Source organism: Hirundo rustica, chromosome 13 (genome assembly GCF_015227805.2).
Source record: "Hirundo rustica isolate bHirRus1 chromosome 13, bHirRus1.pri.v3, whole genome shotgun sequence".
Taxonomy (NCBI): Eukaryota; Metazoa; Chordata; class Aves; order Passeriformes; family Hirundinidae; genus Hirundo; species Hirundo rustica.
In genome coordinates, this window is record NC_053462.1 from 3663943 (window position 1) to 3679992 (window position 16050).

Here is a 16050-nt window from a genome sequence, read left to right on the forward strand (position 1 = left end):
ATATCTCGTTTTACTAAATAATAACTCAAGTTATGTATCAACATCTCTTTAAAAGTATCAGGTGTCTTGGTGAGTTAATTAATGTTGGGATTTTCTAATGAACTAGTATTCTTTTTGTGACTTGGAAAACACATATATGTCTAGTCATTAAAATAAACCAAAAAACCTGATTCTACAATCAGTTGCATTTGCAAGGTAAGTTTTATTTCTGTTATTTCAAAGAGCAAACATGTAATTGCCATATGCAGAAGGAGGTGTTTGATACAGACAGGTGTACCAGTGGAATCCACATGCCTTCTAAGAAGAGTAGGGGTTTATGTCAGTGCCACTCACAACAAAGGTTCATTCACAAGTAAGTTTTTTATCATGAAGGCTGCTCTTAATTGCCCAGACAGTTTCCCACATACAATGCCAGCCCATCAATCACTGGTTTTAGAACAAAGATCAAAGTAGTAATATTAATTGTGACCTGAATGCTAAGAATGATTTCTAATCTCTCCTATCTCTACCTTCTCTACCCTAAAAGATAAGAACTCATGATTAATACCAAAGCAGGGACTGTCAGAGACCCATTTTGTTCCAGGTACTAGAAGATGAAATGTAGACATCAAAGCATCTCCAGTACTGCACATGTAACATCAGAGGCTTTTTTAAAGCCTTAAGTTACAGGAGAACAAGTATAAAGAACATGGTGTGGGGAAAAAAAAAAAAAAAAAAAAAAAAAAAAAAAAAAAAAAAGGTGGCTAAACATAGTCTATGTGGGGAGTGAGACACTGGCATTAATATCATGGTTTTAGCAATGCCTTAGTTTTTACCCTTATTCATTTTCATACATACTTCAAATATTTACATTTGTTAATGTTTGGTCATATGCAAACAAGCAAAGCATTAAACCTCCACCTTCTACATTCTCAATCTTTTGTCTAAGGTTGAGACACACAACTCTCAGAAAGTGAAACTTGTATTCTCTCAAGTATGCAAAATGGTTTTCAAAAATAAGAAATACCATTTGCAAAACAGGTGTCTCATACATTGAAAATCCTAAAATAATTGTTACTTTTCGGATTTTCTGCATTTAAAACATTGTGTTTGGTCTATTTGTATTCAGATGTTCAACACAAAACCAGAAGTGTTTATTTTCATTCCCTGTCTAAAACTAGCGCTGACTTCTGCTGTTTCCCCAGCTAATAGGTGCTCAAGACTGGGGGAAGAGCCCGGGTACTTCTATATTGGAACTGTCAGACAAAACCAAAGACTTCAGGGGAAGAGGAGATAATTTATTGCCTGACCAATGAAAGGTCATTCAGAAGGATTCTCTCTGTTCTTTTCACTGATCAGATACTCTTGAGATAAAGACAATACGTTATCAATTAATAAAAAAGTGAAATTTTAGTGAGTGGGCCAGAAACCCCAAGCAAACAATTTTTAAGGTACAGTAATGATTATAATTATGAAGAGTATACTAAACTAGTCTTACTAGCTGCAATTAAAAAATGTAAAGACTGACCCCTCAAAATACTCAATTTCCCAGTTTCTTGGTCTTGGGTAATAAATATTACCATAGGCATAGTGGGAGCAGAGATGGCAGCATGCTGTAGCAGCACAGGGCAGGTAACAACTCTGAAGATAATAATGAATGCTTTAGTTTGGGAAAGAGGCAGGTAGGGCTATCATCTGCTAGCTGCTATCCAAGACATCTTGCTCCTTAAATTCAGAGAAACAGAGCTGCTAGGCAGTGCAGGAAGGATTGAAACCTTTCCTGAAAGATGCTTCTGTTTTGTCTCAGCCTGGAAATACTGTCTAATGTAACTGCAGGGAAAGTGAGGTGGGGGGTAAATCTTTGAGATGACAGAGATTTTCCATGCCATTGGGAAAGATATAAAATTCACTTCAGATGCTGCTTTATTCCCATTGTAAAACTGGAGATTAGAAAATCTCACACCTCTAGTTCCACATCCAGCTCTGGGCCCCTCACTCCAAGAAAGACACTGAGGAGCTGGAATGTCCAGAGAAAGGCAGTGGACATTCTGCTATTTGGGAGGATTTGACTTTAGAAATAATACCTTTATTGAACAGCAAACTGATTTCACGCGTTCTGTGTCCAATAAAAATGGATGAGAGGACATCGAAATAACAAAACGATTTTTACTTACATTGCTCTAGATTCATTCTTTTCTAGCTTCTAATCCACAAGCCTGCTTCTGGTATAAATCTGCATTCTGGAGGTAGCTTCAAGGTTTGGGTTGTGTTGTTTTTTTAAGCAAATAAAGAAAGTGGTATGTGAAAACAAAAAGCAATGGTGACACGATTTTTCTTTAAGAAGCAATACTTAACAATTTTGGCAGACTAGAACTGTGAGAATAACAAGCAATGTATTTGTGTGCTCAAATCAAGACGTGGAATTTTTCACAAGTTTAACATTCAAGGTAAATAATTTGTACTTCTTAGTGCAAAAAAAAAAAGCTACTTTTTAAAATTTTGATCAAGTGTTTCACTAGTTGGTAAAAATAACCCAATATAATGATAATTTACACAGGTACTACAGAAAGTCACCTTTGACTGTTACATTCTCATTTTCTGTAAGTTAGGAACTTCCCTGAGAGATGAATTCCAGTTAGACGTGAGTTTAGCACCACTAGCAGAGGTTAATTAAGTGAATTGTTTATGCTTTTTCTTCCCATATTCTTAGTGAACTTGAAGTCCAATCACGCCCTTCTCCCTTTGTTTTTCCATACGGTGAATTCAGTCACACCCATCTCCTTTACTCTCTGTGTTGTGCCCGTTTCTCTCTATCGAATTCCCTTGCGATCTTTAAGGCGGTGCTGTTGAGCGAAACCGATTGCATATTACAGATAATCGTGACAATTACTCCTCTCGGGGGTGCCTCTGGCCAAGCACCCGGAGCCTCAGGGTCCAGCTCTTCGGGCAGGATGAGGAGGACGCTGCTGGCCCCCACGGCGCCGCCGGTGTGGGATGCGTAGTGTCTCTGCTGTCTGCAGCAGCCGTACTGTTGGTTTTTCTCCACCACGGCCCAAGCCATGGCGTATTTACCATCCCTGTCCCACGACACTTCTGTTTTTGGCACCGGCGTCCACATCATTGCGACCGTGCCTGGCTTGAGGTAGCCTGGAAGAAGTTTGCCGTTCCTGTTTTTAAATTGTCCGGCCTGATAACTGTACAACAAGGCATTTCCGAATTTCAGGAGGTCACCTACTGATGACAGAAAGCCACCGCCAGCCCACTTGTAGGAGTTGTCCACATACGGTGCGTTCACCAGCCGTCCCTTTTTGTTGTAAACGTAACACCTAAAAGTCAAGAAAATTCAGCCTGTCATTCTCGTATCCTATGCACAATGATTTTAAGCTGTCCTACCTTAAAAGAGCAAACTGAGCGTGTATTACTAGCTTGTTCTCACAAACATTTAGAGGGGTTTATAAAATATATTTTAAAAATATATTTATTGCAGAATGATCATGTAAAAACAGAAATTAAGGTGACTTCTTAGGTTAGAAGCTTAGCTTCAATAAAAGTACTAATCCTTCTGCTTAATCTTAGGATATACTAAGAATAAAAACAATATACAAATAAGCAGTGTGACAGAAATAAACAGATCGGCCAACACAGATTTTTTTTTTTTTTAAAACCCCTGTACTAGATATGAAGTGCTTTAAAGAACAACATAAAGAATTCTACAGCTGAGGCTTAGGTGACTGCTCTCAGACAGTAGTTTCCATTTATGGCTGATTTCCCCTCACTGCCCCATTGTGGTTGCCGTACTCTACAACAAACCAAGGGACATTAAAGTCTTGCATAACACACACAATTCTTTGATCCCTCCCATATTTCCACTTATAAAAGGATGAACATACACATGTTCTAGAAATCCTTGACTGTACAAGGTTGATAAACATCAGTATGATCCAGATGAGCCTCTGAGCCTACAGCCAGAGAGCCTCTGAAATTTTGCAAGCAAACTAAACACCAGCACAAAGCATCTTAGAATAGAGCAGCAAAGCTGTGTACCAAAAGTAAACTTTGAAGTCACCCCTATTAATCCTCTCACCTCCCATATTCACACTTAGAACAAGAAATATCTATTTCTTATTCTGTAATTTTACATGTTAATTACAGAACCTATACCATGGCATTGGAACCAGCTACATGAGTAATGTTGAGGTAACATACAACACTTCATTCAAATGTCTGGGAAAAGAAAAATCACACATTCTTAATTCAGCTGTCTTAATTAAAATAGAAAGGGTGACAGTTGTGGAAAAATTAAAGAGTTCCACCCCTGTTTACCTTGCTCTGTTATATATCATTGCTTCATTGTCATCTAGGACAGTTGACAGCATATCCAAATCACGAAACATTTTCAGCATATAATCTGTAAATTTTTGTCCTGAGGCTCTCTCCACAACAGCACTCAAGAGAGTAAAGCCATATGTTGAGTACAAGAACTGACTACCTTGAAGAAACACAGCGAGAAAGGGAAAAACACCACGTTAGTTGCACGATGCTTAAATGGAATCACATGTGCAAATAAAACTATATATAGCAATTAATAATCAATCATTGTTGATTTTAGGCCTAGGAAATCCTGTACTGCAGCAGACACAGATCCTGCTAGGAGAACAGCACTAAAATCTTCCAGGGATCTCTATGGTCAGGTTTCATGCCAAGATGTCAACGCTGACATTTAACATCCTTTCCATGAGATTTACCACAGCAGGTCTAACAAGGATGTCTGCATTTGGAAAGCTGACACAAGCCATAAAGTGACTGCTTAAAAGATGCTCAGCTACCGTGACTTGTTTGCGTGTCCATACCCTGGGGAAGGGAAAACAACAGCAGTACTCACATTTTTCACGGATAGCCATCACTTTTAGCACAGTGTTTCTAGTTCTAGAATATCCCAAAAGATTGTATGAACACAAGCATGCATATTATTTAAGACAATAGAATTTATTTACAAAACAATGTTTCATTTTTAAAAAAATCTCATCCTTGTGCTAATTCCTTCTATGAAACATTTACATATTAAGCAACTGCTAAAGTGCCTACAGTTGAGACAGATCTCATACTTGAAGTGGTTCCTAGAGTTCTCCAAGGTTTGAGTGTTTAACTTCCCCCTCTTCCTACCCCTCCCCTCTCCCCTTCAATGTACATTATTTACTGTTTATCAGCAATGCATATAATTTACTTTAACCTACCTTGTTTAAAACTTACACCTTAAGTTCCTCAAAGTCCTCTCTAGACCTAATTTAAATAATCCCAACAACAAATTACTTCAGTAATTCTGTGTTTCTCTGTTTTTTCTGTAGATTTTTTTAGGTCGGATTTAGTGCCTCAGTAATTTTTTTTTTGCTTTTGGTTCCTATCTAGAAGGCCCAGAACATGACTACAGCAAGTTGGTATCTGCGTAGAAAATACACTGTAGATACAAATTTGTTACCAGAATTATATTTTGCTTTAGCATTTATAAATCCACTAACTGGAATGTTTCAGAGCACTAACTGCATTACAGCTCCTGGGAGAAAAGTCTTATACATAAATATTACATGACCAGATGGTTTGTGCAGAACAGACCAAATACTTCTCTGATGAGCTTTTAATGGGGCATGTGGAGAAAAAAAGAAAGGGAGGGAAGCAGAACAAACCAAAACCCCCACACAAACACTTTTCGCTGGACTCTGCTATCATCATTACATGTAAAATTGTTTGAAACAAAACTCTCACCAGAAGAGCATATTTTGGTCTACATTAATAGAAACTCACCTGGTTTAAAGAATAAAGGATCATTTTTAAATATTTTCAGTGATTCAATCACACTTTCAAATTTTTCCTTCAAATAATACTCTTCCTGTTCAAACTCCTTGTCGTTCCTGCCAGGCTTTGAATTTCGGCTTTTTGTCTGGCTATCATGTTCTTTCTTCTGTTTGACACAATCGGTTTTTTCAATCCCTTTACCTTCTTTTTCTTTTTGTTCTTTGTCCTGATGGGATTTTGTTAGCTTAAGTGCTCTGTTTACTTTTTCCTTTTCTTCTTTTACTTTTGCAATATCTTTTTCATAGTGACGAATCCCACTCAAGTGTGAAACTAACATTCTTGTGGTAATAGTCACCTAGGTAGACAGGATAATGTGAACTTTCTTCATTAAAAGACAAACACTAAATCACTAAAAAGTAAAATCCACCACGACAAAGGACAGTGGTGTAACACCTTTTAAATATCACATATTAAACACAATATTTAAAAAAGAAGCATATATGTGGACACTAGACACTTAATATAAAAGTGAATATCCAAATATTCTTTTTTGAGCGGGAGACATCAGTACTTGTCTAAATGCTTATGAGTGTTTTGTAGGAATAGGTCCAGATCAGGCACCTGTGCACAGATAGCTGTGTAGTGACAGGAACAAAAATGTTTAAAAACACTTACCAATAAACAATTACATACCTTTTCACCCTCGTAGACCTTTTCTGGAAATTCGGGGACATATTTCTGCACTGGAGCATCTAAATCCAGTTTCCCCTCTTCCCACAATTTAGCAACAGCCATCATTGTAAGACACTTGCTGATGCTGGCGATGCGCATGATGGTCTCTGGCTTGCACACCACACGGTTCTCTACGTCAGCATAGCCCAAGCCTTTAAGGAAATAAAAACACTCTGGGGATTCCTTTGCACAGAGACATGCTGAATTAATTATAGGCAGTGAATTAGATTTACTGGCCCTTTAAAATATTTCTCCTCTGGCTAAACTGGGATATGAAGCATTGGACTATCCGAGCCCCTGCTTCAATTCAGTTAATAACATTCTACTGTGGCAGAAGCAGTTAAAAAGAGCCCATTGGATTAGACAACGGTATCCCAAGTTGCTGATTAAGACTACAACAAATATAATGATAAATGAGATTAAAGATTAAGCCAAAATTTACACCCCTAAGGTCAAATATTCAGTGTAGAAAACCCAAAGAGACCAAAGTCTAGACTGTAAAAGAACTGACCAACAGTCATAAACACTTCTTTTACTGTTCTGAATTAATGGCTGAAGCAGTGAAGGGTCTTTATCAATACAGAAACTGAGAGAGGAAATCACGAATTCGTACCAGCTACCTAAACTGTAAGGTTTCACAAAACTGAGGTGTTACTATGTTTCAACATCACTCAGCATAACTTCAATTAAACACAGTTTAACACTCTCTGTAACAGTGTTTTCTTATGTAACCAACCCTGAAGTGTGGTAGCAAGAACTGGAATTAAAAAGCTAGCAAACTGGTCCTCAGTTTGAGTCAGGTTTGAAGAAAGTTCAAGTGATGTTGCAGCATAAAAGCAAGAAAATGCAGCAATGGCATATTTGCAGTTTTCAGAACAAGAAAGGCCTGTCTATATAAAACTGTAGTCTAACATTGAACTGCTCAGGGAAAATCCTCAAACCTTGACAAAGTACAAGAAATAAAACATGACACGCCATTTGCCCAAGACCCTTTCTCTTATATAATTGCTACTCAGGCGCCTGGTGCTTGTCAATGCAGATGCTGTTCCCCCAGTGAAAACACCTTCCAAACCTCACACGGTTCCCATCAGCAAAACAGATTTAGTACTGCGGTCACAGAATACATGCAACTTACACCTGTTCCTACTTTGCCCCCCATGGAGAAGGGAGGAGAACCCAGAACTGGGTTTTTTGAAACTCATGAAAATGTTTCTGAGAGCAGATACACATTTTGATGTGTTTTTTTTTTTTTTTTTTAAACACCAAATGTCTACACGATAGGAGAAGTACTAACAGATGCTGCTTAAAACTAAATTTGTAACCAGAAATATCAATTGCAATTTCTAAAAGGAAAATCTGTTAAATTAAATGCCTGTTAAATCCCAGTAAAACTATATTTTACTCAGCCCACAAACAGGAGACGGGTCACCAAATGTGAGCTGTTGTTCCTTTGACTACTAAGGAAGTTCCTGTGGGGAGAACAGTTCTTCATCTCCTACATACATCGCTACCAGACCACTCTACACTCTATGCCCAGAGTACACTCAAAGGCTAATCTAAAAAATTAATGGAAGAAAGGTTCTCCAATCTAACTCTTGGGACATACTAGCATATTCAGGAAGTTAAGAAATTACAAATTCCTGGAAATGATTGAAGTTTACCAAGTGCCATTTGATATTCCCTAAGCACCCACTTCTACTGCTGTCTGGAGATGGGACATCAAGTAGATGAGATCCCAGTCTGATTAGCTTGTCTGAATTAATTTCATTTTTTGATTCTGTTAATTTTTTTTAAATGTTCATCAGTTCTTGACAACATGCACTACTACTACTCCCACATACTAACCTTCTGACCAGACTTCCTTTCCATCGACAGAAACTCCAACTAATATACCTGGGATTCCTGCTTCATCCTGCCAAAAAAAATGGACAGAAGGCATTTAGAAGGATCTTTACAGTTAAAAAAAAACAAACTCCTCCCAAACCCTTGAACTGAAAAGCTACAAAACCCCTGCAAATAAACCTGCGTATTGTTGTCAAATTATAGTTGAAATTTTGTTATGTACTAGTTCGGTTGAACTGGTACAAACTGCTTTTGCAAAGCTGACATTTTAACTCAGCTATTAGGAAAAACATACCTACCAAGAATAGCAAGGTATATATTTTTGCTTTAATAATTCAATTAAACTAGTGAAGAGAACATGCAAAAGAAACAACGTGACACAGTTAATATGCAACCAGCAAACTGCATCACCTACTAGCAGGCAAGATTTCAAAGAAGCTTAATCTGGATTTTCGAAGTAACTACAACGTGCTTTTTAAACAGAATCTCAGAATATCCGGAGTTGGATGTGACCCCCAGGGATCTCAGAGGCCAACTCCTGTCCCTGCACAGAACTCCAAGAACCGCACCCTGTGCCTGAGAGCGCTGCTCAAACGCTCCTTGAGCTCTGTCAGGCTCTGCGAGCCGTGACCACTTCCCTGGGGAACCTGTTCAGTGCCTGACCACCCTCTAAGTACAAAACTGTTCCTAATATCCACCTAAACTTCTCCCGACATCATTTCCTGGTATTCCCTAGTGACAGAACACAGAGATCAGGGCCCGCCCCTCCGCTTCCCCTCATGAGGAAGCTGCAGCCCTCAGTGCGGTTCCCCTCCAGGCTGAACAAAGTGCCCTCGGCCACTCCTCGTATGGCTCTTGCCTCTCTTTCCTACAGCCTTTAAGGCCCCTCCTGTTCTCAGACTCCCCGTACTTGGCCACACTTCCACAGACCCCTGTATCGAGCTGGCCTAAGCTGCGCCAGCACCGACAGCCTCCGGCGGTGTCCCCGCTCAGCACCTTGATCCTCCGCACCAGATCCCTGCTCCTCTCCACGGCCGCGCCGAAACCCCGCGGGGGCGGCTTCTCCTCCCGCCCGCTCTCAGCCTCGCCTCCCGCGGGCGCCGCCCGAACCCCCAGAGCCAGCCCCAGCGCCAGCCCCCAGCCCCAGGGCCGCGCCCCGGCCCCGCCGCCCCCTCTGCGGGGCGCGGAGACCCGGCCGGGAGCCGCCGCCCGCCGCACGGCCCGCGCCAGGCCCGCCATGGCCGCGGCAGCGCCGGGCCGCAGGCAGCGCCTCGCCGGGCCGAGCCCCGAGCGCATCGAGCGCCGCCGCCTCACGGAGCTCCGGCAGGGGCTGGCGCACGGCGGCGCGGCTCCCCCGCCTTCACCGCGGGCTGCGGGCGGGCTCGCTCCGCTTCCCCGGGGCTCGGCACCACCTGCCGGCCAGGGCGATGAACACGATCACAGCAACAATTGGGGTGGAAAGGAGCTCTGGGATCAGCGAGTCCAGCCTGCGACCGAACACTGACTGCCTCATCGACTAGACCGTGGCACCCAGTGCAGCGCCCAGTCTTTCCTTGGACACCTCCAGGGTCGGAGACCCCAGCACCTTCCTGGTTAGCCCATTCCAATATCACTCTTTCAGTAAAGAAATTCTTCCTAGTGCCTGTCCTAAACCTCTCCTGGCTTAGCCTAAGACTGTGTCCTCTCATCCTGTCGCTTGTTGTGTGGGAGTAAACTCCGACCCCCACCTGGCTACACACTTCTGGTGTAGGGATATATAGGATATATACATATATATATATATATAGGGCAATAAGATCTCTCCAGAGTCTCCCTTTCTCCAGGCTAAACACCCCCAGCTCCCTCATCTCATCAGACTTGTGCTCCAGACCTTTCCCCATCTCTGTCGTCCTTCTTTGGACCCACTGCAGCACCTCAGTGTCCTTGTCTTGAAGGACACAACACTTGAGAAGTGGCCTCACCAGTGCCAAGCACGGGGGACTTGGTTCCTTTAGTTAACCACCAAAAGCCACCAGCTGTGTCCATGTGCAGTTACAGGTGGTATTTGGCAAAATGAGCCAAATCCCTGTGAATCCTCCCCGAAGATTTACTCTTTGAAAAGAAAGGTTTTTGAAGCACCAGTCCTCTCTGCCAGGTAACTGGAATGTCCAGAGCCCCCAGGAGGCTCAGCACCACTCACTGTTCCTCCTGATGGAGGGGAGGTTGTGACTCCTACCAGCACCAACATGGCTCTGACAAAATAACCTGGTTTTAACCAACACTTTCATTGCACTGATGCATAAGAAAAAAAAAAAAAAAAAAACAGAGAAGGTGCAGAATATTTCAAGCCACAAAATAATCTTAACTCTGCACTCCCCAGCAAATGTCTGCAGAATCAAATTAAATAAAATCTGCTGCTAAACATATGCCAGGCAGAAGTACAGCAAGCTAGGGTAACAGCCAGATAAAACCTTTTAACTGAAAGATGAGCATATTTGAACTAGGTTTGTCAAGAATTACTTACAACAGTGGAATCTTCCAGCACTGGCTGTAGTGTCTGTCAGGTTTCAGCCTAGAAGAGTGTGGATGGCACAGCTGGCATATGCAGAATTCTAGAAGGACAGACTCCTCACTTCTGTTTACCAGTATGGCTGACTTTTTGGAGATGCTAACCTAGGGACTTCAATCTTCTCCATGTCCAATGATCTCAAAAATTGCAGGATTTGGCAGAAAGTCAGGCCAAATAGCTTTCATGTGTGAAGTCAAATGCAGACCAGATGCTACTCTTTTCACTGCAGGCATTTATTGCTCATTAGTATTTTCTCAATAAAACTCCGTTGCTTATCACAGTGCAATTCCATATCAAACAAGATGATGTATTTACTTTCTTGTAACTCATTTTCACTGTGTTAAACTGTCTCTGGAAGCATTTTGCAGCAGGATTCTCTGCATTCTTACAAGAACCTGCTCAGCACGAACACTCTTTGACATCACACTTTTGAATGGGCCAGAAACAGAGCTTGCCATTTTTCTCTGATTGCCTTAATGAAGAGCTTTGTGCTAAGTCCAGTAGCTTAACTTGGCCTGTTTTGATCTGGTTTATCTTCTTATAAACCGCTGGGTTTGCTAACTTTGAATTGAGGCTTACAATGTTTTGAGGATTTTCTACTCTTTGTACTGATAGCAATAGAAAATGAGGACAGCAAGCACTAGGCTGATGTAATTCTAATTTAACAAAAAAGACAATGTTTTTCTTCTATTCTTCTCTATCAGTGACTCAGAAGTACAGGCACAGAGTGTCAGCTATAATCCATCTTTATGTAACACAGCCAGCAAAGTCAATCTGGAAACCCCTCTGGCATGGTGGAAAAAACTCCACATGGTGGGTTTAGCAGTAAACCAGCTGACTTTTCTTCCCCTGCTCTGCCTCCTTGCCAGGCTATCCTTGCTGGATTTGTGTTGAGATCTTCCCTATTCAGATGACAAAGAACGGTGTGACACATGGGTCTCTCAGCAAGGCAGGGCTGTGCTCACTCACCTCCACCTGGGCCCAGTTCTGGAGTCTCACCATCAACAATCCCTTAAGCTTTTAGAGCCTCTAAGACAAACACCAAATGCTCAATCATACAAGATCTTCAAACAGAGTGCTGATGTATCTCCCCAGTTATCTTGCTCTTCAGTTGTATGCTCCAGCATTCTTTGGCTTTTTCATAACACTGTGGTGATGTGAGCTGGGGAGCCACAGGAAGGTGGGCAGCAGCTTTTGTGCTGTTCTGCAGTGGTGTAGCCCACCAGCAAAAGGTACAATATGCTCACTCTGCTGCTGATGGTCACCAGTGTGTGGAAAACATCAGGCATTTGCAAATTGTGAGCCTTCATCAACATTTCCTAAAACACAACTCTTGGAGTAAAGAAAAAAAGAAAAAAATCAGGAATTTTGGAAACAACTTCATCACTTCTATCAGTACTCCTCCATTTCTGCAAATGCTCTTGTGGATTCTGATGTCTCAGCAATGTTTAACAGATGTTATTATGGCTGTTCCTGCTTGTAGGTCTGGACTTTGATCACTTCTTTTTTTGCTATGATGATCTCATTTGCTTTTCTAGTTCACTGACAAACTCTGCAGTGACATGCCCCTAAAAGTAACCCTTCCATTGGAAAAAAAAAAAAAAAAAAAAAAAAGGATAATGTTTTAACAAAAAAACATGTAAGGTTTGAAAGATAAAAAATTAAGTGATTAGTATTAGTATTCCCCTGGTAAAGGGCTGGTCAGACCTGAACTCATGAGCCCATCTCTGCTCTTTCATATTACTAAATACCATTTGTAATTGCCACAGACCCAGACTGAAGCTTGCAGGATGAGTGTGTAGGAAAGGGCTTTTAAAAATGCAGAAAGTTGTGGAATAAGGAAGCTCCTTTGTTTCCTTTTTTTTGGATTTATTGTGAAAAAATGAAATGGTTCATTAATCCAATGGATTCCCATTATTCCAACTGGATCCCAATAATTAAAGACTAGCTTCTGTAAAGATTTCTGGATCTAAAAGTGTTGAATCTAATGGAATACAATTAACAGACATGAGCTAAAGTTGCCAAAAAGGACTGTAATTTATACTTGTACTAGATAAAATGAAGAAAAATAGGAAAACAGCAATTAAAAATATTATCTATGTATACATAGATATGTGGAAAATTTGTGTTGATAGAAAATGCAGAGTGAAGGGATAATGTTTATCTTGATCAAACCAGATGTTTCTACTCTCAGCACAGGAAGGAAATAAAAGACCCAAATTCTTTCTGAATTAGAAAAGAAGATAAATAAAGGGAATATTAGATTTAGAGAGAAATCAAGCTCTGCTTTCTCTGTCTTTTCAGAAGCAATTTCTTTTATTTGAGAACCAAGAGACAGCGTTTTTATTTCCCTCTGGCTTGAAGCATTCCTACAGTAGATGGCAGTAAAAGGCCTCACACATTTAACCAGTTGCTAGCAAAAGGAGCGGTTCCACTGCCGTGGGAGCTTCTTTGGTTGTCACAAAGTTACTGAACTCAGTTATTACAGTCTCCTCACCCACATACATTATTTTTGTTTGGCCTTGGTCAGCCTAGCAGTTCTCAGTATTACTATTTACCAAGCAAGGTGAGAGCTGCATGATCTCAGTGCAGGAACCACTGCAGTAACAGCTGTCCTACCAATGCACACCAATATCATTCCATGCTAGGACAGTCAGACCCAGCCACAAACCCAGGCACGATCCCCCTAAAGGTACAGAAATAAGGGCATACTCACAGCTCCAGCTGAAGATTAAAATCTTCCCCAACTTGTTTGGGTCTTTTCCAAACTAAGGTCATAGGTCAGCTGAGAAACTAGTCAGGAACAAATCTTTAAGCGTGTAAGATGTTTGGATCAAGAGAAAGAGTAGGATTAAAAGCAGTGGGTCTTCAGACAGTGAGATCAACATGTTTATCATCAGCTCTGCCTCATTTACTCCATTTCCCTGTGTACTCAGGATGGATCATCTGGGCCTTATATACTTTGAATATAATAGAATATGCAAGTTTTATAGTGCCACACTGTTACTGCCTTAGTTTCAGAAGTTGCATGCAGTCTGGCACTGTTCCTAAAAAAACAGGATGGGAGTTTGGAAATATTTTGCATGTTAAAAAAAGGAAAGCTGAAAAGACCATTCTGCGGTTACAGATCAGCCAAAGGGCACACACACTTATTTTTCTTCTTTGCAAAAACATTAGTTTTAAAATTCCAGTTTTGCAGCGGTGATTTCCTCATAGTTTTAATTCAGGGTCTACTTGAAATGTTTTTGGACTCAGAGGAAAAATAATTTTCACCAGCTGAAAGTATGTAGTGAAGGAACATTTGTGAAATACATCAGTGTAAAAAAAGAGAAAACCACCACACACACAATCCCTCCAAAGAAAAGAAAATATGCAGTGTTTTTTCTGCAGCACAGAGAGGACTGAACAATTTTGTGCCTGAGAATGTATTCACATTTATCATTAGAACTCAGTTGCTGTGTGTAACCTTTTTACCCTCTCCAGCTTTTCTCCCACTTACTGGGCAGAGGTACAAGACTCCATGAAAATGATGGTGTGCATCACCACTGCTCAGAGTGCCAGAGGCACCACACAGCATCGGTGAGTTTGACTTTTCCAGCTGTATCTTTTCAGACTCAAGTATGTTGTTCCAAAACAAAGTAACAAGCCACGGAAAGTGTAAAACACCTGAAAGATCAAACAAATTAACAAAGTATTGTGAGGCTCATATGCCTAAAGATAGAATAACATGTTCAGGCACTTGGGAAAGCTTTCTGGCTTGCTCTAGAAAGAGCTCCTCACAACTGGGTGATAACTACCTCTCTTTCCACCCTTCCCCCCCAAAATACAAAGCTTAATGAAATGAACACGTCCCAGAGTCTGTGAGTCAAAGATGTGGCTGTGAGGACTCTGATAGCCTCACACCGGTGAGAGAAGCGGGCCAGGCATCCAGCCATGCTGAGGTGCCAGCACCGAGTGCCACAGCAGCAGCACAGCAGCTGCCTACAAGTCAGGAAGAAAGACAACAGGCACATTTGCTCGGACAGATACAGCAGCAGGAGGAAAAACGTGGTTCCTGATTTTCTGTGTGAATAGTCAGGCATACCCTGTTTGAAGAATACACTCCTGATTTGCATTTACTGTACTTATCTGTTCTTCTAGAGAGAAGGCTCTGGATGCTGCTCAGTACCTAGTCCAGCAGTTTTTCCAAGCCATTTGACATTATTTGAAGCCCCAGCAGTTACTTTTACTGATATCTACTGCCATAAGCAAAAGGCTTCTCGGCAGTTTACGCCAAATACTCACCCGGCCATACATGCAGGCTCGTTGCCAGCCCATTTTCCTCATGTTTGCTGCTCTGACCATCCATTCTCGTGTGCTTTCACCTACCTGTGCTGCAACTACTCCTTCATTTTGCTTTGCAGACATGTTCTGTGCCACTAATATCACTCTTCGTGGGAACAGAGTACAGATAACTTGAGAAACTGCACAGGCTAGTAAAAAAACAGGAAAAGGACTCTTATCAAATTAGTAACATCTCGGGTATTTGGGTGAAGGCATTTGGCACTGGGCTTGCATATTCTTATGGGAGTGAGTCCATGCATACTACGAACTCCATTCCTTTGCTTCGTAGTTTTCTTCCCAAACTTGGATATAAAGAACCCCTCTAAAGATGTCTAATTACTAATACTACATAAATCAGTAAGAAGGGATTTTACTTTATTCCCTTTCCATACAGGATAAATAAAGTTAATGATATTTGCACAGGTTTATACCACAACAGGGTATTTGCAAAAACTAAAGTAAGTATTACTTTTTGTACTTTTGCAAGCAGGGCTATGGAAAACAACTAAGACAAGATTTAAAACTTTGCTACTGAGGGAAAACAACTGCCTGGGATGAGTGACTTCTCTAACATGTCCTAAGTGTAAGACAGGTCATCTCTCTTGTGATTTGGAATAACTCATCATCTGCTTGAATTGGAAATACTGTCATTTCTTTCTTTTACCTTGAACAAAACCAGGGCCATTTCCTTGTTTTAGATGCTACTTGTACTTTCTGGTGCATAGCAATGTACCTCACACACTTAACTTATAGTTATGCCTCGGTGTGATTAACATTACTCAGTGGAACAGTTTTACTACCTGCACACTCATCTCAATGTCTGCCACTCAGCCTGG

The 16050-nt window shown here is 41.1% G+C and overlaps 1 protein-coding gene across 1 annotated transcript; it reads right to left on the minus strand.

The window, feature by feature from the left end:
* Nucleotides 1-182: 182 nt before the first annotated feature.
* Nucleotides 183-9582, minus strand: LACTB (lactamase beta). Its single transcript, XM_040077136.1, has 6 exons — nt 9340-9582; nt 8347-8413; nt 6463-6653; nt 5779-6124; nt 4303-4468; nt 183-3305 (listed from the first exon to the last, which is right to left on the minus strand). The coding sequence occupies exons 1-6, from the start codon at nt 9580-9582 to the stop codon at nt 2762-2764; spliced, it is 1557 nt and encodes a 518-aa protein (XP_039933070.1). The 3' UTR covers nt 183-2761.
* Between the last annotated feature and the right edge of the window lie 6468 nt (nt 9583-16050).